The sequence below is a fragment of the Centropristis striata genome, chromosome 6, assembly GCF_030273125.1.
Source record: "Centropristis striata isolate RG_2023a ecotype Rhode Island chromosome 6, C.striata_1.0, whole genome shotgun sequence".
Classification (NCBI taxonomy): domain Eukaryota; kingdom Metazoa; phylum Chordata; class Actinopteri; order Perciformes; family Serranidae; genus Centropristis; species Centropristis striata.
In genome coordinates this window covers 16,613,827-16,641,230 of record NC_081522.1, presented here as the reverse complement: position 1 = coordinate 16,641,230, position 27,404 = coordinate 16,613,827, and the positions used below count along the sequence as shown (strand labels likewise).

Genomic DNA, 27,404 nt, shown 5'->3' with positions numbered 1-27,404 from the left:
ATTCTAAAGTCTAAAAAATATGAAATATAATATATTCTTTGTGATTATAGAATCTTAATCAGTTTAAGCAAATGAAATATATGTAATCAAAGTAAATAAACTCAAACTCAAACCTCTCCAAGGTTAAGTGAATTATGCATACAGTGACCTGCGTTACGCACAGAGACAGACAACAGAGACAGACAAAATAGAAAAAATAATCAAATTATTTTAACAATTCCAACTCAGTCATATTGCAGATTAAACAATTGGAATAAAAAGCATGAATTTTCAAATCTCAATATCTATTTACTCCTGTTACATTTTATTTATAAAATGTTTGAACTTCCCTATCATGTATGTACAAAAAGAACCTTTGTCTTTTGTTCTGCCCGCACGGACCAGTAACAGTGGAACACACGAGAGGGCGCATGTTGGAGCGACTTCCGATTCATTATAACAACAGTGACAGCATGAGCTGAGTTTTATGTGTTTACTGTTGAACAGTATTTAAAAACATGGAAGCACTTGGAGAGTTTTGTGACATGACTCCTCAGGAGCTGGCTGCTCCTGTCAACACTGTAGCGGTGAGTTTAGAGGAAATAAAGACGCAAAGTTTCACACCACGCGTTCAGAGAAGCTAACATAGCTAGCAGCACAGAGAAACATAAACAGCGTTAGAGTGAAGAGCAACACAAAGCTAAACTACAGACAGCGTCAGTTTCAGTGTCACATTTATTTACATTTTATCGGTGAAACTGTCAGCTTGAACACATTTTGACTAAATTAACTTAAAATTAACTAATTACTTAAAATTACAGTTACAGAATAAAAAAATATTTCAAATAACACTGCTTGTTGACGACAGAGTTGAATAAAAACTTTTCTTTCTTTTCAGGAAAAATGGAAACTGTTACCAGCCTTCCTGAAGGTAACACAACGCACCTTTATTCACCTGCTGTGTACCCGAAACATTAACTGAACTGTGTCCTTTATCTACTCTGGAGATCCTCTGTTATTATATGTAATTTTATGTTGTGATGTCGATTTATATGGCAAATTATTGCATTTTCTGAAGAAAACTGTTTATGGATAAAATAATCAGAGGACAGAGTTTTATTTAATTTAGTAAAAAATAAATATGAATTTATGTAACAACTGCAATTATATGAAACTTAAAAGTTATTATCAAATTTTTTGCTCCTATTTTTCTGTTGATCAACAACCAGTTTTTTGTTTCCTCGTCAAATTTGATCTGTTGTTCAATCTGTTTTTCAGGTGAAAGGACTGGTGAAGCAGCATATTGACTCGTTCAACTATTTCATCAATGTGGAGGTAAAACACGACCCAAACATTTGTTTCAGCTGGGTCTTCATGTTAATATATTTATGTTACTTATGTCTTGTTTCCCAGATAAAGAAAATAATGAAAGCAAACGAGAAGATCACAAGTGATGCTGATCCGATGTGGTACCTTAAGTAAGTCACATCAACCTCATTGTTTGCATTAATGCAGATAATCTACAGACACACACTACATGCAGCAGCTTCTAGATTTAGTTTTGAATTGAAATTATTTAAAGTTTCTATCTTCCAGATACCTCAATATCTACGTTGGCATGCCTGATGTTGAAGAAAGCTTCAATGTAACCCGACCAGTATCCCCCCATGAGGTTTGTTGTGTAATTTTAAAGAAAATATTATGAACACATTTTTTGCAGTAAAGTTAGCGTAGCTGTAGTTCAAAATATTTTTTAGTACGGACTGTTAGTGGGGTTTTTAAATTAAAGGCAAATATTTCAAGTGACACTAAATTAATCGGCAACAATTTTCATAATAGGGGAAGCAAGAAATTTCCCTGTTTCACATCATGAATTAAATATTTTCGTTTGGATAGTAAAATCAATGTGGGTACTAGAAACTTCCATTTCAAAGCTATTTTTTCACTCATTTAATTTAATGGATTAGTTGATAACTAAAAATGAAACTATTATGCATCATTAATTTAACCCATTAAAGCCTGGAAAGCGGATATGCCGTTTTGTAGCATTTGTATAAGCTCTCAAGTACTTTTTGAATTTCATTTCTATCTGCTACTGAAGAGGCTGAAAAATCTATTATTTAGTAGAAGCGTTGACACTTCTGTTGAATTTCCAGAAAAACTTCAGGTTTTAGGGGGGTATTTTAAAATCGCCCAGAGGTTTTACAGGCGTTTTAGGCCTTAAAAAACATTAGTAGTACCCCTAACAGAAATATTTGGTTAAAATTTAGACCTATGATGACATCAACGTGAGAACATTTCACTCATCTGTTTGTTTCCACAGTGTCGTCTCAGAGACATGACGTACTCAGCACCCATCACAGTGGACATCGAGTACACTCGTGGCAGTCAGAGAATCATCCGCAATGCGCTGCCCATCGGAAGGTAAGATGTAACATCCTGCCTAGATGGCCTAAACCCTGATCTTTGTAGTCAAAACTTTAAAAGACAAGCTATTTCATCAGTTTGGTTCTAACATCTTTCACTTACCTTTAATGCTGCCCTTCTTTGACTCATCTGAACTCTCAAAGAGCCTGTTACTTCAGTGGTCTTATCATGGCCAAGGTCACGTTTATTTCTAGAGCACCTTATGCACAACCAAGGTTGACCAAAGTGCTTTACATAACTGAATAACAGCAAAAAAATCAAAAGATACATAAATTAATAACAATCAACTCAAAATTCAAAATATAAAGACAATTTCATCTAATAATATATGACATGAGATGTACAATACAACACACAGAAACAACTTTCTTCTCACGCAGGTTTGAAAGCCTGGGAGAAAAAAATTTGTTTTAAGAGAAGATTTAAAAAATTTTCAAAGTCTTTGACAACCGGATATGCAGCGGTAAACTGTTCCACAGCTTAGGGGCAGCCACTGCAAAAGATCGATCGCCTTTAGTTTTTAGCCTGCATTTAGGCACATCCACATTCTCTTCTTATTAATCTATGTGACTCTTTTCTCAGGATGCCGATCATGCTGCGGAGCTCAAACTGTGTTCTCACAGGAAAGACGCCCATGGAGGTTTCTAAACTCAATGAATGTCCTCTGGATCCAGGTACACGAAGGCTGACGCAGAATTTAAGCAATAATACAGTATAACTATTATCGATTCATGTGCATCATAGTGATTTGTATGTCATATTTCTTCACAGGGGGTTACTTCATCGTAAAAGGTCAGGAGAAAGTCATTTTGATCCAAGAGCAACTGTCCAAGAACCGAATCATTGTGGAGCAGGACAGGAAGGGTGCAGTCGGAGCCTCAGTTACCAGGTACAGCAAAAACGTCTTCACTAACCTTTACTTTCAGTGGCTGAGGTTAGGAATGATGACTCAAAACTGAGTTTTTATAATGATCTGATTGGTCAGTGGTTTGGGTTAATTTGCAGCCATGCAGCATATGATTACTATGATGATGGTTAAAGTTAATCCAATCTCACTTATCTAGTTTTGTGGTAAAGGCCCCTGGAGCAACTAAGGTGCTTTTTGAGAGTTTTTTGTTTGTATTCAGTACTTCTCACCAAAACACACTGGGTATCTTCAAACTTTAACAAAGTTGTTGATTCCATTTCTTCCTCAGAAAACGTTTACAAAGCCAGTTTAATATGTGTAATCTACCTCCATGTCTGTAGATAAGTGAAATTATATTAAACCATTAACAAGAAAGTATATCAGAGAGTGCACAGGAAACAAAGTAGCGACTCATTCATAAAAATGTTTTTAAAAACTTTTCAGTAAAGCGACTAAAGTTTAAAATCTCCTATAATGCCGATTGTTTCAGTTGAAAGGAATATAGATATGTAACTTCTGGTCTCATTAGTTTCCAGTTGTCATATTCTAAAACTGTTCGCTTTCGTTGTCGAGTCTTCAGTTTCTTCATCTGCTCTGATATTTGTTTCTTCAATTCCAGCTCCACTCATGAGAAGAAAAGCAGAACCAACATGATTGTCAAACAAGGCCGATTCTACCTGAGACACAACACGCTGTCAGAGGACGCCCCCATCGCCATCATATTCAAGGTACAAGAGCTGTTGATGATTATAATGACACCAAGCATCCAGTAGGGGGCGCCACAAGACAGCTGGATGCTTTTGGATGAAGTTGTTTTCTGATGTAAGCTTGTTGGTTTCCAGAGCAACTTTTTCTGATGAAATAACTTTTTAAGTTTCACTCTGTTTAACTGCTGCAGCCTCCTGAATTGTCTGTAATTGATCATTTCAAACAGTATAAATACCACATTTATTTAGTGAGAGATTTTGAGGCAGGTTAGTTTTGTTTTTCTTCATCAGATTCATTTTAACATGTCACCCTTTGCTCTCAATGAAAATGTCCTTTAGCCAGCTGGCATTATTAACTTCTTTTCCCTCTGAGGACAAATCCCTCCAAACATGTCAACTTGTGAGTGTTGAGTGTTTGGAGCTGAAGTCTTTATCCACAGGACACAGTTTGCATGTTGCTCTGTTTGCTGTGCACTTGTATATCCTGGGTGACTTTTTCCCCGCCTGTCTCTGTGTTTGGTTGCAGAAAAAACAACCTCAATCCAGTGTGGGACAGACGGATCAGTTCCCACAGCTTCACATTTCCATAAGCAAATGTCAAACAACCTTATGACTCCCAGTTCACCTCTCCCTCTCTGTACACACACTAATGCCTCCTGGCTCACCTTGTTTACTAGCTGCAGATAGCTACTTTCTGTGCATGATGAATCACGTCACACACTCTTTGCCTGCCATTCACACAGGGTATGGGCGTGGAGAGTGACCAGGAGATAGTGCAGATGATCGGCACGGAGGAGCACGTCATGGCCAGCTTCGCTCCGAGCTTGGAGGAGTGTCAGAAGGCTCAGATCTTCACACAGACTCAGGTGGGCAACATGTGCCAGAGCCAGTTGATAAAGTTGATTTCATTATTACCTAATTAAAGAAATACTCAGCTGATTTCACAAGTTACCCCAGGCGAAGAACCATATTTGGTAACTTCAGCGGATATCCAAATTAAAAAATAAAAACATTTAGAGAAAAAAGTTGCAAATTTACTAGATTAAAGTGGCAGATCTACATGAAAAAAAGTCACAGATTTAAGAGAAAAAAGTGGGGGGGAAAGCAACTTTTTTCTCGCAGATTCACCACTTTAAATCTCGTAAATCTGCGACTTTTTTCGCGCAGATTTGCCACTTAAAATCTCTTAAATCTGCAACTTTTTTTCTTGTAGATTTGCCATTTTAAATCTCGTAAATCAGCAACTTTTTCGCGCAGATTTGCCTGTTTAATCTAGTAAATGTGCAACTTTTTTCTCGACCCCATTTTGATATCCACTGAAGTTACCAAATATAGTTCTTCGCCTGATAAAGGGTTAAAGTCAGTTGGGCAAAGGATGAAAATACATCTGGTAGATATAATAGATAATCATACATAAATAAGAAGTAAGTACATAGAAATTAGTTATATTTATTTACAAAACTATGGCGATACAATTTGTATCATGATACAGGGGTTATGAGGAATATATCATAGTATAAAGGACATACCAGTATATCCATAAACCTGACTGAAAAGGTTTACTTTTTATGCAATAAGAACAATGGGAGATGCATTTGCATTTTTCACAGTCTCTGTAGCATCCAACACCGTCTGTCTGCTACCATTCTTTGCACAGAAACTATCAATTAAAAGTCAATACAGTATATAATTTCACAAAACATGATAATGCAATACCCATAATATTTTCTTACGCTTCTAATAGAAATGAGAGAACAAAGACTAAATGCACAAGTACAACAAAAAAAATTAGTGTGTAGAACCAGAACTTTAAGGTTTGCCTTGTTAAATTCAGTTCACAGCAGAAAAAAAGACGGGGAGCTTATGAAGTCTGATGGTATCACAGTTTTCTTCGCCTGAACTTGAGACATTTAACAAGCCTTTGTGCTACAAACTGTTGGTGTGGGGACTGAGGGGATTCAGCATTTACCAAGCAAGATTCAATTTGTTGGTTTATGGGAAATGTAGGAGCCAGCATTTTTTTAAACTTGGCCCATGCAGGTGCTCAACATCAGATTTTGTCGACCTCGGGCATTAATTTTGAGAAAACCTGTTTGTTGAAGAAGTAAGTCGACATTTTGGGAAATTGTCGCTGCTTGCTGTCAGAAGACAAGATTGTTAATATAAATTTACAGCCACGTAGCTTAGCATAAAGACTTGTAATACTGGGAAACAGTTAGCCTGGCTCTGTCCAAAGGTTACATCTGCCTACTAGCACCTCAAAATATCACTAATTGGAGTCTCTGTTGGTTGTCTGGCAACCTCAAAGGCAAAATAAGTCACATAACCCACTGTAAAAAACCCCACAAAACTTATGGCTCTTACCCTTTGATTTTTATATAGATTAAACAAAAAAGATGTAGCGGATCGATGAGGATAGGCAGATTTTGATACCTTTGGACAGACACAGGCTTACTGTTTCCCCCTGTTTCCAGTTTTGTGCTAAGCTAAACTAACTGCCTTCACATTGAGTGTGCAGACATCACAGTGGTCATCTGATCATCTGAGTCTCAGCGAGAAATAAGCACCTCAATAGAATAGAGACAGTCTAACCACTATTGGAATAAAAGGGGGCTCTACATGCTTTACAAATCAAACTATTTACATTTGGTAGCACTTTACAATAACAACTAAGTGATGTTTATAGATGGTTTATAAACCAATTATTAACCATTTACAAAGTGCTATACATATTTAATCTTTAAATGTTTTAAACCAATGTCTTAAAGGTATATGAATCATTTAAAAATCATTAACATACCTTAATATGGTGGTAAAAATGCTAAAAATGAGTGCAACTAAAACTATTGATAAACTATTAATTATAATTTAATTGTTTGTTAATGGTAAAGTAACTATAAACTGACATTAATATACCATCTATTTGCCATTTATAAATGATTTAGTTAATTAAACATTAATAAATGATGTATTTACCATTCTAAATGGGCTATATACGGTTTATAAATGATGATTAAACATTAATAAACTATCTGTTTACCATTTATAAATGATGGTTATTGTAAAGTGTTACCTTACATTTTTACAACTTCTACTTAAAACCTGTCTTAGCCTCTTTTTCATTTTGTTACATTTCTGTTTTTGTTTTTGTTTTTTACAGTTTCTAGCTTTGGAGATTTCTTAAGGAAAACATCCTTTTCAAGGATCTTTTTCATCATCCTTTACCGGTGGTGGAATGTAACTAAGTACATTTACTCAAGTACTGCACTTAAGTACAATTCTGAGGTACTTGAACTTTACTAGAGTATTTACATTTTATGTAACTTCAATTTGTCCTCGGCTACATTTTGAGGCAGATATTGTACTTTTAACTCCACTACATTTAGCTGACAGCTTTAGTTACTTTTCAGGTCAAGATTTAACATGAAAAAAATCGACCAATTAAAAGTTTTTAAAATGAAAACCCATAAATTAAAGTATAAGCTTATTAAGTAGTTAAAATGAGCCATACCTTGAGGAAATTAAAATGCTGCTTACATAATAAGATTACAATTATATATTTGGAATATGTATATGCGGATGGAATATGCATAATAATGAGTACTTTTACTTTTGATGTTTTAAGTACATTTTGATGCTGATACTTTTGTACTTTTACTTAAGTAAGTTTTAAATGCAGAACTTTTGTTAGCACTTATCATTACACTACTCACCATAGCTTTTATAAAAGCTTGATCTGTATTTACATTTTACATTTTTCATTTAAACTACTGCCTTTTTTTCCTGTAATTTATATTCATACCTTTTGCTTCTGTTTTTGCTGCTGTGACAAGTGAATTTCCCTGTTGCGGGATCCAAAAAGTATAATCTAATCTAATAAACCATGACTAAACAGATGGATGTTGAAAGCAATAACGATTCCTCTGTTTTCCGTTACACGTGACTCTCCAGCTTTTGAAGGTTTTGTGTCAAACAAAAACATAAAGAGCTAATACACAGTGTACAGTGTATTCAGAATAATCAATGACATATCATTGATGATCCTCAATAAGCGATGATGTTGAATGATCAGCCAGCCCTAATGTGCCTATTAACTCCGTCTGGAGAGCCGGACGTTGTTGTTCTGACACAGAAACAAGCTCCTGTCTGTTGACAGGAGCTATTTTCTTTGTCTCTCTGTGATCAGATGACTAAGGTTTTGTCTTACCAGTCAGTCAAGTAATGCTTTGGGTGGTTTATTCAGGAGGCCCGCGTGTTTTCTTTGACATCTACAGATGAATGCGATCGGCCAATTTGTTTTTCATAAAGATTATGTTGTTAGAGGAGCCGCTGATGCATTGATGAGGTCATATTTGCTTCCTAGCAACCGGTCTCCGCAGCTCTCATGTCCCTGTGTCCGCCAGCCTCCATGATGTCTTTTCATGGTATTCATTGGGTCATTGTATTGTGCACAATGAGGCCTAAATCTATATAATTAAAGGCAGATAAGGCTTAAGAAACATTGTTATCAGATTATGATAAGTAATCTGCCTAAACCAAATTTGACTGTCATCGTTTTTTTTCTAGTGATATATACTTAGAAATCAGATTTGATGACACGTGATTTTATCAAATTATATATGTATTTTAATATGTCTGAATTAGGCAATAATTACTTGTTTTTCTACACAGTTGCCCCAAGGCTATTTGAGTTTATTTATATCTAGATTTATTTTATATATATTTTATGTATTGCTGAAGGCAGGGTGGGTGGTCTCGCAAAAAAGTCTCCAGCCTCATTAACCTTTGACCTTTTCTATACTTCAATAGAGGGTTCCAGAGCACTGACTCAGGTGTGTGTGTGTGTGTGTGTGTGTGTGTGTGTGTGTGTGTGTGTGTGTGTGTGTGTGTGTGTGTGTGTGTGTGTGTGTGTGTAACTTGACCTCCCATAAACCTGACACATGTGTTTCTCTTTGCTCTTTTACCAGAAAATTCCACACGTTAATCACAGAATAACTTTCACTTCAAACACACTAAAATGCCTTTAAATGTAGTTTAAATCAACACATTGTGATAGGACATTTGACCAGAGCTCAGTATTGAAACTCAAAACCTTTAGGTATGTCCTTCCCATCGAGTATCATTATCTTTTGAGTATCAATAGTTTGCAGGTCATCCTAGTGACTGAGGGCTTTGAAACTGGGACCATATAATCGCAACTTCTCCTGTTTGGTGATGTTTGTTGCATGTCCTTTCCCCTTTCCCTCTCCTCATTATCTGTCTTTTCTTTTTTTTTTTTTTTTCTTTTCTACCGTCTGGTTAAAAAAACAACTGATAAGAACAAGAAAGTTTGCATCAAATGCCTGGTCAGAATCAAAATCATGTTCACTTATTTTTTCTTTGACCTATTATTTCCTGAGGTGTAAATCAAAGTGTATTTTATAATGCCAAAATGTTTTACTGATGCATCCACTACTAGCCAAAAATTAAGGTATCAAAAGACTCTTATTTTGGTGTCTGGAAACTCCGATATCTCGAGTATCTGAGCTTTTTCCACTCAGCTCTCCTGTTGACAGCTCCTTGACCTTTCCTTTACCTGCTGCTGTGTTTCAGGCTCTGAGGTACCTCGGGAATAAAGTGCGAAGACAGCGCATGTGGGGGGGGCCCAAGAAGACAAAGATGGAGGAGGCCAGAGAGCTCTTGGCATCTCTTATCCTCACACATGTGCCGGTATGTTTACAGACAGAAAAGAATCAATGACTTACTAAATATGAACCACAAAGTATAGTCATTTTTGTGTTTTTCCTGTAGGTCAAAGAGTTTAACTTCCGGGCGAAGTGTATTTACCTGGCTGTGATGGTTCGGAGGGTGATCCTGGCTCAAGGGGACAACAGGGTGGACGACAGAGATTACTACGGCAACAAACGTCTTGAGTTGGCTGGACAGGTAAGCCTCTCTGCACACCATGTGGTCTCATTTATTGCCTGTATAAAGCCAAATTTGATTTGGTCAGTCCTCTTAAGTTTCACATTACATGACAAAAACATGCAGGTCCATTCATTTTATTTGTCAGCTGATCAGCAGGAAATTGAATTGAGTTCTGACATTAAAAGGCGGCACCCTGTTGAACTGGTTGTTTATAACTGAAGGGTTGTTTTCTTTCCTCATACAGCCACTAGAAAACTAAACAGACTTGATGCTTATTAATAATACATGTATAGAAAAGAACAAATAATGCTCCCATGCTTTAGTGCGAATGGATAACAGCACTGGAGCAGAGGACAGCGGCTGTTCCAGCCCTGATCTCTCACCTGCATCTTTGTTCCTGCCTCGTTCTTTTAATAAGACTCTCATTATTTTCCCTCAGCTTTGTTTTTCCCTGTTTTGTTTTCGCCCTCCCCTCCCCCTGTATTTCAGCCTGGCTTTGTCAGGAGAGAGATATGCGGTGGCACCAAAATCCAGAGGCTGTGGAAGCATGGGGATTTTTCAGCACCATGACAATAGAATTGCTGCCTTGACTGGAGCGATTGAGCTAATCCGCAGGCCCGGCTCTGATAATGTAATTACTGCTGTCTTAAGGCCTTTAATTTCCCCCCCAACCTGCTCTGTATAAGGAGCAGGAGATGGGAGGAGGGGGGGCGCAGAGCCCTCTTTCAATAGGGGGCTTACACACTAACAACGCCAGCAATCTCCTCACTCTCCAATTATGGTTCCCTGACATTCAACTAATTGGCCTGGCTGCGCAACGGAAGCTTAATTTCTTTATTAATTTTAAGCAGCGCTGGCTGTTTGTTTTGATGTATGCTAATGCACCGGGTGGGTGGGGGTTGTGAGAGCGGTTGCCTCCTGTAGGCCTGGCGGCGGAGGACAGGGACCTGGGACGGAGGCCAGGTCAGGCTTATCAGTGAGCCGGCCCACCTGGTTATTAAATGTGACTGTAAACGAACCTCAGCTCTGATTAAAGGCAGCAGCAGATGTGAGGTGCCAGTAGCTCTCAGAGTCAGAATGTGTGAAGACACAACAACGACCCTGAAATTGTTCTGAGTCAACATCTAGTTTGGAGGCTCAACAAGTGATAATATTAATCAAAAACATTCTGACTGTTAATGGTGTCTCTCTGTCCCTTTTAGCTCCTATCTCTGCTGTTTGAAGATCTGTTTAAAAAGTTCAACTCTGAACTGAAGAAAATCGCCGACCAGATCATCCCCAAGCAGAGAGCAGCTCAGTTTGATGTGGTGAAGCACATGCGGCAGGATCAGATCACAAACGGCATGGTCAATGCCATATCCACGGTGGGTGTGTGCAGGTCGCAGACCATAAATATAAAGAAATAATTCAATAGAAAGTAAGCACATCTCCCCTGGGGGATCCAGCTTTAAAACCACATGCCAACAAACATCTGGCCTGCTGAATAATCTTTGAGCAATAGGGTCAGCTGATTGTATTGGAGTCTATGAGAAAATGACCCTACTTCTCACTTGATTTATTACCTCAGTAAATATTTTCCTAATTTTCTAATAATAGTTTATTGTCTCAATCCCAAGTTTCAACTCTTCTTCAGTACAGCATGAAATGTATGAATAGGCAGGGTAATAAAGAAAAGGGAATTTTCTGTCCACAGGGAAACTGGTCTCTGAAGAGATTCAAGATGGACCGTCAGGGTGTCACCCAGGTCCTGTCTCGTCTCTCTTATATTTCGGCTCTTGGCATGATGACCAGGATCTCCTCCCAGTTTGAGAAGACCAGGAAGGTCAGCGGGCCACGCTCCCTGCAGCCGTCACAGTGGGGCATGCTGTGTCCGTCTGACACCCCTGAGGGAGAGGTGAGTGAGCTGCGGCAGCAACACCTGATCTGCTTACTGTTGGTTATACTGAGGTGCCAAATCAGGCGATGTGGCAGAAATGCCAGTATTCCCAATAAGGGGGGTGTGCCATATCGTATCGTTCACAATAATATCGGTATATTTTTTTTATGGTTAAAAAAAAATGCATATCATGATATTGGCAATGTTCTTACTTCTTGATGTAGTGGTTAAAAAGCTACTTACTCCCTGTTGCTAAACACATGCAGCTTTCAAAATAAGAGTACAGTTTGTTAAGAGAATCCACCACAGAATTTTCAAGAAGACTGTCAAAATAAGATGCCTTAAATAAAACATACAAGAACCTTTATTCTCCTTTACAAAATTTCATTAAAATATGCCCCTGGAACCCCTAAATGTTTTTTTTTTATTATTTGCTCATACTCAATAGTCAAGAGTAAATGTTTTTTTATTTGGCAACTGTTGAGATTTGCACTTCACACTACATTTTTAATTAATTTTGATTTTTAATTATTTATACAGACTAAAAAACAATCATATTTTCTATATCTTTTTAAGTATTTCTTAATATCGTCAAGAATATCGTTATTGCAAAAATAGCCTGCAATATCGTGATATTCTTTTAGGGCCATCGCCCAGCCCTACTTCCAATTATTTGAGTGGGAGTGGTGTGTTTGGGCTGTGGAGCCACAGGGCAGGGAAAGTTAAAACAGACTAATGTTCTGGAGAAACATGGTCTGACTCCATGCTAGGTTGGCCAATCACTGTTGAAGTGTTGGGAGAGTACAGTTAACACCCCTGTCTCTATAACTGCCATGGGACAACAATGAGAGTTAAAAAAACAATATATTGTTGTAGATTGATTTGGTGTAGTTTGTACAAAGACCTATGGAGCAGTTAATGTTATTCGGCGTTAATACAATAAATCAACGGCTTCTATATCAAATATTATCTGTTTATATTATTGTTCTGGATTGTAGGCTTGTGGTCTGGTGAAGAACCTGGCTCTGATGACCCACATCACCACCGACATGGAGGACGGTCCGATCATCAAACTGGCCTTCAACCTGGGGGTAGAAGACGTCAACCTGCTGTGTGGAGAGGAGCTCTCCTACCCAAGCGTCTTTCTCGTCTTCCTCAATGGTAAAAACTTAAAATAAATTTAAAAAAACAACCACAAAGAGAATTACCATGCATGCTGTTGCTTTAGATCACTTGAAAAGAAACTTTAATCCTCCATGTTGTGAATGCATTGCTTATGAACATGAAGGGAAAATATTCTGTTTAGTTTACAGAAGGCAATTCTGTATTTTGCAGCGAGGCTGATAAGTCATTAATTTCATGGCAGCAGTAGGTATTATTCTTGAGTCAGAACTTGGCTCCTTAATTACTGTATATGTTTGTCTCGCCACTGATAACTGTCAAATTATATTAGCTGCCATACCATTTAATTAGTTGGTAGCAGCAGGTGTCAAAGCCCTTCAGAGTGTGTTCACTGCAAATGTGCCCTCACACAGAGGCGGAGCACAGTGTCTCCTCTGTTCTCCAGTCATTTGTCTGTCAGACTTGATATGAACAAACCCCTGCAGGCAGCCGGAGCGCCGCTTTCACCAGTCGTGGAGGTTCAGAGTACACTACTGTATATGCATGCTGTTTCTCTTTTTTCTTTCAGTTTAAAGTTTGTGGATTTGAGGATTTTTTTAACTTGGAATTTAACCCAAAAGTAGAATCTGCTCACTGTTTATTACTCACTTACAAACTTTAATAATCTGGTGCAACTTTTTGGTCCATTGTGGATCTTTCTTGAGAAAAAGACTGAAACTCTATTCGAGTCCTTTTTCATTTCCTGTTCCAGCTTCTTAAATGTAATAATTTGCTGCTTTTCTTTTACTTATATGATATTAAACACAATATCTGAGAATTTCAGTCTGTTGGTCAGACAAAACGAGTAATTTGAAGAGGTGACATCTTAAAATTACCTGGGCTCATGGAAATTGTGATGTAATGACTCATTCCCTTTTGTAAAATAAGGTGTTAACACATATACAAAAAAATATATGGAAATGTTATTGATTGTATTTTATACACAGGAATTCGAATACCACTTATAAATTATGCAATCTGACTAAATTGTGATGGCAATGCTTTATTTTTTGTTGAGTTGAAGAAATGAAAAATCCTTTAATCCTTGTAATAGCTACAGATCTATTGTAGCTATATCATTCCTAGACAATTGCTCAAGGGGAAACACTGTAGCAGGTAACAGTACTTGAGTATGTATTTACGTAAATATGTGCATCGTCTCTACAGTCTCTGTATTATGTCAACAGGTAACATTCTCGGTGTGATCCGAGATCATCACAAGCTGGTCAGCACCTTCAGACTGATGCGCAGGGCGGGTTTTATCAATGAGTTTGTGTCCATCTCCACCAACCTGACTGACCGATGCGTGTACATTTCCTCTGACGGAGGACGTCTCTGCAGGTGGGAGGTTCAAACCTGGATGTTAATACGAGAGTACAAAATGCATTGAAAATAAGTGCTATAACACACAGTTTCTCATCAAAAGTTAGTACAACTATCTAGTACAGCGAGGTCTTTCTACAACACATTATTCAAATTAGGATGTTGATTCTGTCCTGGTTGTGGAAGCCAAGGGGATGAGGGTGTTTGGATTGGGGGTCTCAGGGCATTGTATCGGACTCTGCTGAAAGGGGTCAGTTGAGATGGTTTTGGGATGCCACCTGGGCGCCTCCCATTGGCGGTTTCCTGGCATGTCCAACCATCAGGAGACTCCGGTGTCCACCCAGAACTAGCTGGTGGAAATATATATGTTGTCTGGCTCGGGAGCACCTCGGGTGATGCCTGGTGTCAACATTAAATTATCTTTCACATGTTTTCTTCCTTAACAACAAAGAAAAAGTCATTAGTAGTTTGACAGCGTTCTGCTTTGTTCTGTGTTGTTGCTCTCCATCAGGCCATACATCATCGTGAAGAGGGGACAACCGATGGTGAAAAACAAACATATTGAAGATCTGTCACAGGGCTACAGGTGAGCCTGCAAGTCAGCATGCACTATCTATTAAAATGGCAAACAATTTGTTACTTCTGTAACTTAAAGATACTTTCCATGACCACAGAACCTTTGAAGACTTTCTGCACGAGGGCCTGGTCGAGTACCTGGATGTCAATGAGGAGAATGACTGTCAGATCGCCCTTTATGAACACATGATTAGCAAGTGAGTGGTGCTTGATTCCCCTGACACGTAAAAAACGGATAAATCTCCTGATTTCTTTTTGTCATTAAACAAGCTGGTTTCACTTCCTCTATTATTGATTTTTCTTTTTTATTCTGTAGAGACACAACACATTTGGAGATCGAGCCCTTCACGCTGCTCGGGGTGTGCGCTGGCCTCATTCCCTACCCCCACCACAACCAGTCACCCAGAAACACATACCAGTGCGCTATGGGCAAGCAGGCCATGGGTAAGACTCAGCTGAGCAGGTAGCTCCAGTCAGCAGGCAGGTCAATAAACTGTGAAGATCCCAAATCCTTTCTCAAACATCCTCCACACAGCTGCAGTGTTTACTTCTGTACATGCATACACACAAACACAGATACAGACAGTAATTTAATCCCACATCAAGACTATTCTTAAGCCTCCTAAATCTGCCGGTTCAGAGTTTTAGAGTTTTATTTGCACAAGTTAAAATCATACAAAAGGACATTAGAATAACAAACACTAAAGATACAAGCAGCCCGCTGCTTCGTCTCCCCCAATTTCTGCTCCTGCTCTACTTCTTGTCAGAATACATTTGTATGTGTGATTGAGTGTTTTTCTTATGTGTGTGTGTCAGTGTGTGTATGCGCATGGACATCAAACATAGGGCGCTTGCGTAGGTTCTCTATTGTGCTGTGTGTGTGCGGAGGCCCTTTCCCTGCCAGTCACCCAGAGTGTCATTAGCAATTCATTGTGTCTGCTCTGGCTGTGCTCAGGGGGTCAGTGTGCTCAGCTGCGAAAGACCACAGAGTGCGCACCCGCAGCTCCTTGGTAACCAAAACTTCCCCAAACGGCCCTGCTAACATTCGTAAGAGCCGCGGTCACCCCCACCCCACCGCTTTACCTCCGTCCGCCCCTTCCTCCCCTCCCCCCATTATTACAAAAACACAGACTGGAACTATATTTGGCCCAATATCCTCTGCCTTGTCTGTTTTGTGTGGATAGCCCTATACATGTGCAAATCTGCCTGTGTGGCTCGGGCCTATTATCACAGACTCTGTGCTTGTAGCCTGATTGTGAAGTAATAGCATCTGACAAATGTCAAGGCTTCCAGGGAGGCCAGGCTTTATGCCATAACTCACCCTGTTCGTCCACTCCGCTGCTCTGACATGGTGCTAACCAGGCCAAGTCGGGACCCACCCAACAGGAGGATTAAACACCTTTTAATCTGCTCATAATTGATTTATAGACAGATATACACATTGTGTCCATTTTGCTTAACAAAATAATACACATGTTGTCAACACAAACAAGATATTTACATATCAAAAAGTGATTCATAAAAAGCATTAATCTACTCTGCATGGCTCCTCTCTTCAGGTACTATTGGCTACAACCAGAGGAACCGCATCGACACACTGATGTACCTGCTGGCTTACCCTCAGAAGCCCATGGTCAAAACAAAAACCATCGAGCTGATTGACTTTGAGAAGCTGCCAGCTGGTCAGAACGCCACCGTGGCCGTGATGAGCTACAGCGGATACGACATAGAGGACGCTCTGGTCCTCAACAAAGCCTCGCTTGACAGAGGTGAGAGCTGTTTGTCTGAAATTACATTCTTACAGTACTTTAGCAATTTGATCTAAAGTTTTCATTTGATTTCACTCAAGCCAAGGTGAACATCGGTTGATAATGGCTCTGGATGTTACTTTAAAAAGGCTTCTGTCAAAATGAATTTGCACATCACGAACGTGTTCAGGTTGCAGATACTTCTAGCTATGTTTCTCTCCAGGATTTGGCCGGTGCCTTGTCTATAAAAACGCCAAGTGTACGCTGCGGCGTTACACCAACCAGACCTTTGACAAGGTGATGGGGCCAATGCTGGATGCTGCCACACGGAAGCCCATCTGGAGGCACAGCATCCTGGATGCTGATGGCATCTGCTCCCCTGGTGAGTACCAGCAGGACTGGATAAGACCCAGCATGCATTGCTGCTCTTTACTAGACTCAACTGCTCCAATAAAGGTGACTGACTGTATTATTAATTATACACAGGATTTATCTAGACAGTGAAAAAAAAGGGCCTGAGGTCTCCATTTATAGACTTCTCTATAATTCTTATACAAAAGTCTAATACTAATGGAGTAGTTTTTTTTTTATGTGTATGTTTGTGCATTGTCACAATGTTGGCAAGTGTGCTGTGAAATGCAGCGGCTAGAACCCAAAGACAAACTTTTCTACGGGACAATAAAGTGTATATTTATCGATTTCTCACCGTTTCAGTTTGTGTTGACATACACGCACCACCACCCAATGAAGGACACTGTCAAGGTGGAGTTAATAAGCACACATCAGGTCCTTGCCTACATTTAAAGCTGGGGTAGGCAGTTTTTCTGAAAAAGGAATTTAAAAATACAGCCCTCAGATATCTGCACACGCTGTAACGCAGTAGCGGTCAATTCTTTCCATCATCCCGATTATGATTATGATCCTGATGCTGTTATGTTGCCACAATTCCATGAGAATTGGCATCCTTTTTTCTTTGCAAATTTGTTGTCCCGTAAAGCCCTAGCTCCTGAATAAAACTCATATAAATGTCGGCGAGATGCAGGGAAATATTGCTAATAGTTTAGCCTTCTGCTAACTGCAGCCAAAGGCTAAACTATTGACTACATTCTCTCTCCATCTCTGAAACACTTAAGTAATATTGCCATGTTGCAATTTCCTTTTCTGATAGTTTCAGTCTTCCTTTTTGGTTGACTTTGCAGTGTAAATAGTTGTTGCCAATGCTGGAATAACCCTAACCCTGCCATTGAAGGCATTTGCTGTCTGAAAGCGCATCTGAATTTGTTGAATAGCCAACATCAACTCTGTTTGAAGTGACCTGGGTTTGGCCAAAGGCTCCCATCACAGGCTAGATATTTTAAAGCCTAAAAACAGCCAAAAGGAGATGTTGACGTCTATTTTTCTTCCAGACCACATGAACTACAATACGCTACATTTCCAGGTAATGCTCAGGTAGCTTCACATCCTGAGGGTTGGCTTTTTAAACGAACCAACAAATGAAAAAACATGGCGTCAGGTTAAGGGAGAGAAACTTTTTGGTCAGATAAGAGTCACATTATACAAGAGCATGTAATAGGATGGTCAGGTTACTCTAACACTGTGATGACCTGCGTTGTATCTTTTTTGTGGCACAGGTGAGAAGGTTGAGAACAAGCAGGTGTTGGTGAACAAGTCCATGCCAACTGTCACCCAGACACCACTGGAGGGCAGTACCCAGCCAGGGCAGCCCCAGTACAGAGACGTGCCCGTCAGGTGAGTGCACTTCAGCTCCCAACACTACACCCACCCACCTCGCTGTGGAGCCACCTGTTTAGTGTCTGCATGTAAACAAAAAACATAGCTCAACATTTTGATTTCTTGCAAAAAGAAAATAACTTCCATTTTCTTTTCTGCAGCTATAAGGGCTCAACAGACTCGTACATCGAGAAGGTCATGATCTCGTCCAATGCTGAAGATGCTTTCCTCATCAAGATCCTCCTGAGGCAGACCAGGAGACCAGAGATAGGAGATAAATTCAGCAGTCGGCACGGACAGAAAGGTGCCCACCTCAGCACTGTCACACCATATTCTGTCTGAAAAGGTTGCGCTCAAAGAGGCCTGCATTAATATTCACCACTTTGAACCCCAAATTTGAACCTGTCATGAAAGATTGTAAATGACTGGGAAAAAAAATTTGTTCGTCTCCGTGCCGGAGCATTTGTTGAGTCAAGTCCCAGTAGCTGTTGCTCTGTCACTGCCCCCCTGTCCTCATCTTTCAAGAGCTCTTTTCAATTAATTGGCTCTTTGTCCTGTGCCAGACTATGCAAATTTATTACACCCCAGCAGTATTCTGCTGCTACTGGAGAAAAAGTGTTTACAACCTCCATTGTTTTGCAGCACCTCCCCTATAGAGGGCTTGTATGATGTTTTAATCAAAAAGCTAACTGGCGCCATGCATAATTTACTCTCCTCATTAACACGGTGGCCACTGGGCGGTCAGCTCACGATGGGACAATGTCTCCTGTCTCAGATAGTGACGAAGAGAGAGGGGTCGCCGGGGGGTTAGCTGGAGATCTCGATGGAAAATCCCAGATGTGCAACTGATGTACGGCTGGTTTTTAAGCAGAGCTCTTCACAGTGGTGTTGAGGGGTTCAGGGCAGCTTTGAAATTAAGAAATGCTTGTGAAAATGATTTTTTTTCTTGCTCCAGTGGGGTTGTTTTTCTATGTACTATTAATCACATTTTCTTGTTTTACAAGTATTTCAAACTGAATCCTAAATCAAGGTTTCATTTTTTAAACAGAAGTGAATTTGGCTGCAGCAATAGATCTCCCAGCTACTCATGACTAGTCTCATAAGTCCTGGTCAGCAGAGCAGAATAAGTTAATTATTTACACACACACACACACACACACACACACACACACAGCTGTGGAGGTGGGGGGGAGGAGGTGGAGGGGTTGTCAGTCGTAGGGGCCCATTGTGCGAGCCGCCAGCGTGGGGCTGTATGAGCTGTGATGGAGGGCTCTGGACCCTTGCTGTTGTCTTGCCTTTCTCTGCTGATTTCATGCCTCTTTTATCATTCACTTTCACACAAAACAAACAACACCGAGGATGTCTGCTATGGGAACTAGTGTCTCTCTCTCTCTGAATCTTTCTAATCACCTTCTCCTCTCTTTCCTCTTTTATTTTACTTTTACCCTGATATTCAAATTTTTCTCTCTCTTTTTTTGACTGCCTTTTCTTTCTTTTTATTTTCCCCTTTTACCTTTTCTTCTGGCTCCGCCGAACTAGCCTTTTCTCTTTCCTTTTCACCTTCTTCCTGCTCTTGGATGACTTTCCAGCAAATCTCTGTACTTGTTCCCAGTCAACATCCTGTTACTACATCCTGAATGGCATCAACAGTCTGCTGTGTCGCTGACTGGTCGGCTAATAGTGAATTTTTCCCACGTGCACGGATTCAATTTCTCCTCTCCAGTTGATCCCCTCCACTTCCTCCGAGTTAAACTGAAAGTCATGGATGTGTAATCCCGGTCTCCCTGTCAAGCTAAGCACCTTTCTCCACTTCCTGCTCTCCTTCTCTTCTCTCTTTCTCTTTTTTTCATTTGCAAATGGGCCTACAATCTGTTTACCCTGGCCAGGGAAGAGTGCTTCGGCCCCTCAGCAAACATTTGCACTCACACTTAAACTCCTGGCTACCAGGGCGCTTGTCCCCCACATCATGTGAATCAAAAGAGGACCCTGTCTGTCCACACCAGTATGGAAATGTCATACGTCGCCAGAGGGCAACACCAAACCTCCCTGCAGCACAAAATAAAACAAAACAATAAAACAAAAAGTTTCACCAAAAGTTTGCGGAGTTTTTGGTTGCAGTTAGATTAGTGGGCAAAGCTGCTTTGATAGGGGTGCAACTAACAATTATATTCCTTTCTTTTATATTGTTGTATAGTATTTTCTTATTGAAGTTCTGAGAGTCCAAGTTTATGTCATCAACTTGCTTTTATTGTCCAAGAAACAAGTTATTAGATTTACAATGGAGACAAACGGAAAAAAACATATAACAATTACATGCAAGAAGCTGAAACCAGAAACAAGTGAGGCCTTTTTGCATAATAAATGGCCTAAACATTCAATTCAATATTTAAATAATTTTTTTGAATTATTACTTAATAGACAAAATCTTGCATTATTAATTGAAGACACATCACTTAAAATTCCCGGTCGGGCTTCGTCTGCAGTGTCTGTAGAAGTCATACTGTTGTGTTTACATTGACTTCAATAACTTTTTCTTTTCTCTGTGTGTTTGTGTGTATCAGGTGTTTGTGGCCTCATCGTTCCACAGGAGGACATGCCGTTCTGTGACACAGGCATCTGTCCAGATATTATCATGAACCCTCACGGATATCCCTCCAGAATGACGGTACAACTCCACTCAGCTGAAGAAGAATGAAGAACATTTTGTTGGGCTGAAACTAAATAACTATTTTCATTACAGAGTATTTTCTCAAGTAGTCAGGAAATAGTTTAAAATGCTCATAACAATTGCAAAAAGAGGTGATGTATTCAAAATGGGGCTGCAACTAATGACCATTTTTATTGTGAATTAATCAGGTGATTCTTTAGTCATTTGGTCTATAAAATGTCAGAAAATAGTGAGAAAAGCCTTTTGACATCCTCAGATGTCTTGTTTTTCTGATCAACAGCCTAAAATCCAAAGATATTTATTTTCATATCATTTATTAAAAAGAGCAGCAACAAATGATCAGATCAGATTTAAAACCCCTCAAAAAGCGATTTTTTAAATAGTTGCAGATTAATTTTCTGTCAATGATTTTTTAAATTGAACAATCATTTGGTGTTTGTCACATTTAGAGCTGCTGTGGTGAGTGGACTCATTGAATTCTTAAAGTAATTTTTAATGCAAAAATAGGCAGAAAATGCTGTTTTCAGCCTCTCAAATATGCAGATTTCTGCTTTTCTCCATTTTAGATCATATTTAAATGTCTTTGGACTGACAAAACAAGACATTTAAACTTCGAGAAATGGGGATTTCTCACTTTTTTTCTGACATTTTATATACTAAATGTTAAAGAGAAAATATCTGCAAATAAGTCGATAATTTAATTCTATATATATTCGTTTTTTGTCCTACAGATCAAATCAACTTTTATTTTGGTAAACATTTTGTAATTTGACCCTTTTTTTAATTCAGTCTGAATCACCTCAGCCTGACTGTCGCTCTTCATAAGTTTGTGTCAGCTCTTCTGAGACAAAACCCTCATTATCCCCGCTCCTTTCCTCTCTGGGTTATCATTGGCCTCCAGAGCACACGTCCATTGACGCCGCTAAGCAGCAATCTTACTGTTCACAAACAGATATTTGTTGCTGCGGAGACGGCTGGCAGCGAAGCCGCCGCCTGTAGCAGCGTGTGGAAGTTTTATCAAACATGCACAGTACATCTGAACTGTAGTATGGTGCTGAATGTGAATGACATGAGACTTGGCTCAGTTTCTGCCTGCGTTTTGTCCCCAACACTGTAAAAACTTGAATGATCTTTACTGCTGAAGTCGTCAGTGCCAGTGTGTTTGCTCGCTGTGGTTGTCATGGAAAAGTCCCAGAAATGTTTGGCTCGGGAGGATGTTTCTGTGCCCTGAGAGTGAAATGAGAGTAGGTGTTTTCTTTTATGTGACGGGGTCAGGGGTCCCCTGGGTGCGACCTCAGTGGAATTGTTGAAATCAGTCATCCTTAGACTGCTGGACCCACCCCAAAGGGTACATGTGTAATCTAATCTCACCCACAATATCAACATTTGGTGGCAGGAGAAAGTGTTAGACACAAAAGATGTATGTTATGAACAGAGCCATTGTTACATGTGTGTGTCTGATTCTGTCAGGTGGGAAAGCTGATTGAGCTGCTGGCTGGGAAGGCAGGAGTCCTGGACGGACGGTTTCACTACGGTACGGCCTTCGGAGGCAGCAAAGTCAAGGATGTATGTGAGGATCTCATCCGCTATGGATACAACTACCAGGGCAAAGACTACGTCACCTCAGGAATCACTGGGTAATTAAGAGCTCATGTTTCATCCTATTAAACACAACTCATGCACACATCACAGGACTGGTTGTTGTTGGGGGTTTTTTTGATCAAATTTTTATTTTATTATCATTCAGACACAAAACAAATAATGATGTACAGCCACTGAACATACCGTTAAGGACTGGTTGTTGTTGTTATCTTTGATATCTTTGTATTTTCCTCAGGGAACCTCTGGAGGCTTATATCTACTTTGGACCAGTGTATTATCAGAAACTGAAGCACATGGTGCTCGACAAAATGCACGCCAGAGCCCGAGGCCCCAGAGCTGTTCTCACCAGGTAAAATCAGCGCTCCATTCGTAAGTACATTGAAATGATAAAAATTGAACTTACTCTAGTGATATTCTTCCGTCCCACCATCAGGCAGCCTACAGAGGGCCGCTCCAGAGACGGAGGTCTGCGTCTGGGTGAAATGGAACGTGACTGTCTGATCGGCTACGGAGCAAGCATGTTGCTGCTGGAGCGCCTCATGATCTCCAGCGACGCCTTTGAGGTGGACGTGTGCGGGCAGTGCGGCCTGTTGGGATACTCGGGGTGGTAAGCTGGACTAAGTTGTCGTACTGAGGGAACATGACACTTACCACCAGAGCACCAAAGAAACAGGAAGAAATACTAGCCCCTATCAATCTGTTTCCCAATATCCCCCATATACAGGTGCATCAATATATTAGAATATCATGGAAAAGTCCATTTCCAGTAGTTCAAGTCAAAAAGCCCCAACCAAGTATTGAGTGCATATAGATGGACATACTTTTCAGAGGCCAACATTTCCATATTAAATATACTTTTTAAAATTGGTCTTTTGTAATATTCAATTTTTTTTTGAGACACTGAATTTTAGGTCTTCATTAAATGTAAGCCATAATCATTATAATTAGAAGAAATTAAATAAATTAAGACACAAAATGTTATCTATATAAAGTTTTATTTCCACTTTTTGAATTGAATTACTGACATAAATAAACTTTTCTGTGATGTTCTAATTTATTGAGATGCACCTGTATGTTACATCCCCAAGAGAATCCAACAATACAAAATTAACCAAGAGAAGAAAGAATCAAGGACAACCGAAGTGTGTGGGCAAAATATAAACAATGTACATAAAATGTTTCCAAAAGAGTACTCTCTAAAGTAGAAAGTAAGTCGAGGCATTGGTTTTTAGATATTAAAACTACAAAGCATGAGTGATTTATTCGACTATAGAGCCTGTACGAGTCCTCAGTCCTGATGGAAGTCCTGTCCTCTGGTTTGTCTCTGGTCTGATTCTCAGTTTCTGTCTTCCAGGTGTCACTACTGTAAGTCTTCCTGCCACGTTTCCTCCCTGCGTATCCCGTATGCCTGTAAGCTGCTGTTCCAGGAGCTGCAGTCCATGAACATCATCCCCCGACTCAAACTGTCGCGTTACAACGAGTGACCGAAACAGGGACAGAAACAGTCTGTGAGTGAAAGGTTTATAGCTAGACATAATTTACAAAGTCTGAAACAGTTTGATTTGTGTGAATGAGCAGGAAGAAACAAGATAAAGCTCTTAAAAAATGAGTATTTGGACATTTTTGTTGGTGTTCACCAACCAAAACAATGTGAAGTTTCTCATTTATGTTGATACTTTTCCAACTTTGTTTTTGTATGTGTATATAATAAACACAAAAGAGAATTTCATAAACAGCTGTTGTGTGTGGTACTATTTGGTTATTTCAACTTTTTCTGTTTTTTTTGTTTTTTATATTTAAATTGATACTTTACATGCTAAATACAACTTTTGATTAAGCATAAATTAAAAATAATGCAAGGAAAACAAGTACAAACAGTCCATGAACAATTGATCCGTCCCTAAAAGGTTTTAGTGCACCATATCAATGGTGTTTTTATGTATTTTAAGTAAAGCAAAACCAAATGAGCAACTGTTTTGTTACCCTTGAGACACCAAATGGCTACCACCAGTTTATCGGTCTGCTAACTTCAATGGGAATGGGACAGAATTAATCAAATTCTGATAGTGAAATGAGTCATTTCTTGGGGGTTGCGACACTCAAAGAAATTGAATCTGCCAAAAAGTTTCTTTCCCACTGTAAGTCTATGGGGAAAAGTATTCTTGGGCCCAATGGCATCACGTGACGCTATTCGGCCTCTACGAAATCTGGCTTCAAAGGCTTCCCGGGGTACTCGGTCACACCCCTCATGCACTCTGTCTTTTCATTTCCTGCCTACAGGTGCATCTCAATACATTAGAATATGATGGAAAAGTCAATTTCCAGTAGTTCAAGTCAAATAGCCCCAACCAAGTATTGATTCATATAGATGGACATACTTTTCAGAGGCCAACATTTCCATATTAAACATACTTTTTAAAGTTGGTCTTTTGTAATATTAAATTTTTTTGAGACACTGAATATTAGATCTTCATTAAATGTAAGCCACAATTAGTATAATTAGAAGTAATTAAATAAATTAAGACATGAAATGTTTCATTCTGTGTGTAATGGATCTATATAATGTGTTATTTCCTCTTTTTTGAATTGAATTTCTGACACAAATAAACTTTTCTATGATATTATAATTTATTGAGATGCACCTGTAGATGGATGATAATCAGTGGTGGATTGCAAAGTTTTTATTTTATTTTATTTACAATCTGAGATGAAGTTTCACAACAGTCGAGCAGCAATGATTCAACTAAGAAAAATAATTGAAACTATTTTTATAACAGATAAATTGTTAAAGTAATTGTCATGTCCCTCAGACATGGACATTTCTTGCTTTTCTTGTTTTTCTTAGTTTTCTATCAGACTAAACGGGATTCTTTGGGTACGGGACTGACAAAACAAGACATTTAAAGACATCACTAATTGAGAAAATACCTGGTATATGAAAATAATCATTATTTGCAGCCCCTAGTAGGAAGTGGAGGAACACTCATATACATTTAATGTGATGAGCAGACAGCTGAGGATGTATAGAAATATGCAGAGTGACACCTTCATTCAAGCTAATAGGAAGAGAAAGTTGCTTTAAATCATATGGTTTCCTCTTTTAAGCTGAAGCCTTAATAACACCAACATGTCATGTAGCGTAACCATACCCCCCACTCGCACATACACACACAACTCAATTGGGGCCTTTTCACTGAACAAAAGCAGTACACATCCGTTGTTGTGTGGGCAGAGTGTGTGAGAATAGGAAGGCTGGAAGAGGCTCTTTTGGTGGCCGCACCTGTCCTATTTTATGAGGCTCTAATAAGCAGATAACAAGGTGGGGAAAAAAGGATGTCGTCCACTGAGGGAGATACAGACTCCACCTTCTCCTTATTTGACTGAAATTAATTAGATCCTCCTTTTGAGGTCACAGCTTTGCACTAGCCACCATTTAGGCGGTTGAATGGTGTCATTAAGGGGTAAAGTATATTTCTTTTTTTAATCTTCTTTGCAGAAAAGTCAGAATTAAAGATGAAATAATAAAAATTATTATTTTCTTGTTTTTTTAGAAGTCCTTTTGACCTGACACTCATTCCAGCAGCTCTTTCTTCTTACATGAGTCTGAATGGATGCCCAGACCTGTTCTAAACATATGTCCCATATGATGTTGCTGCTGTCCGGTCCCACACATGCTATCAGGTGGCTGCAGTGTGTGTGTGCGTGTGTGTGTGTGTGTGTGTGTGTGTCGGTGAGTAGCAACACTGGTGCCCACGCCTGCGCACTGGTAGAGAAAGTCCTCCTCAGCTATCCATGGTGTGGTGAGTAATTCAGCCATAATCCGCCTTTCTCCTCTCCCCTCTTCTTTCCCCTCTCCTCTCCCCCTCTCCTGTGGTTCCATTCATATTCTAATCACAGCTTTCGCTTCTCCAGCTCTCAGGCACTCCATCAGAGCCCTCCCAGCCTCGGGCTTTGCACTTTTACTTCCCCCCCTTTGTGACCGTTCCCTCTTCTCAGAGGCACACCAAAAATAAGGTTGCCACAGAGAAAGAGCGAGCGAAAAACAGGTGAGAATTACACCAAAAAAATCCACACTGGTGCAATTTTTAGCACGTTTGAATCTGTATATGAACACAGGATATAACAACGTTTGAAAAAGTTATTAGAGAGATAGTTTGAGGGTGGATTGAGGTCAGAAATAGACCAAATGTGGCAACAAGTGGATGTGAACTGGGAGTTAAAATGAGAAGGAAAGGCAGGATCGGCGTTTGTGTAGGGATGTATGTTTATATGGAGCTCTGGGGTGTATAAAAACGTATTAAATGCCATAATGGAAGACGGGGAGGCCACAGTGTTAGGACTGCGTAGATCTAAGCCTCTTTTTTTTTTCGTTGGGAGGGAGCTTTTCTTATTCAAAACAGCCCCACAAAAGACTTCCAGTGAGCCTTGCCACATCCCCATCTGACTTGGGGCCATTCATCAGCCTTCCAAGCCTATCAATGACATGTCCCCATCAGGGCTCCTATAAAATCAGCCCCTTTCCCATGAAACATCAGCAAACATTTTGACGGGTCTGGCTTTCCCCCCGCTGGATTTCTGGAGTCTCTACCCCCCTTTCCTCCCTTATTCCCACCTCCCCCCTTCTCCTCCGCCAACACCACCCCTCTCTGGGCGAACCTCAGATCCTCAACATCTCCTGTGACGGGCAGTGGTCACGGAAACACAGAGCTAGACAAGGGGAGAGCCGCTGAGGAGGGGGAAACGTGCACTAAGCCATTTTCTTGGAGGAGCCAGTGTCGTTGATGGGAAGAGG

The 27,404-nt window shown here is 39.8% G+C and overlaps 1 protein-coding gene across 1 annotated transcript; it reads left to right on the top strand.

Moving 5' to 3' along the window:
• Positions 1 to 333: 333 nt before the first annotated feature.
• Positions 334 to 24,641, top strand: polr3b (polymerase (RNA) III (DNA directed) polypeptide B). The gene is made up of 28 exons (XM_059335756.1): positions 334 to 566; positions 878 to 910; positions 1,258 to 1,314; positions 1,393 to 1,457; positions 1,576 to 1,651; positions 2,303 to 2,403; positions 2,989 to 3,080; positions 3,178 to 3,295; positions 3,933 to 4,041; positions 4,764 to 4,886; positions 9,613 to 9,729; positions 9,811 to 9,945; positions 11,130 to 11,291; positions 11,621 to 11,821; positions 12,802 to 12,964; positions 14,152 to 14,305; positions 14,799 to 14,873; positions 14,962 to 15,060; positions 15,180 to 15,307; positions 16,423 to 16,632; positions 16,835 to 16,993; positions 18,243 to 18,360; positions 18,504 to 18,646; positions 20,904 to 21,007; positions 22,481 to 22,647; positions 22,848 to 22,961; positions 23,046 to 23,219; positions 23,967 to 24,641. Exons 1-28 carry the CDS (start codon positions 498 to 500, stop codon positions 24,094 to 24,096), a joined length of 3,396 nt encoding a protein of 1,131 aa, XP_059191739.1. The 5' UTR covers positions 334 to 497; the 3' UTR covers positions 24,097 to 24,641.
• Positions 24,642 to 27,404: the final 2,763 nt, after the last annotated feature.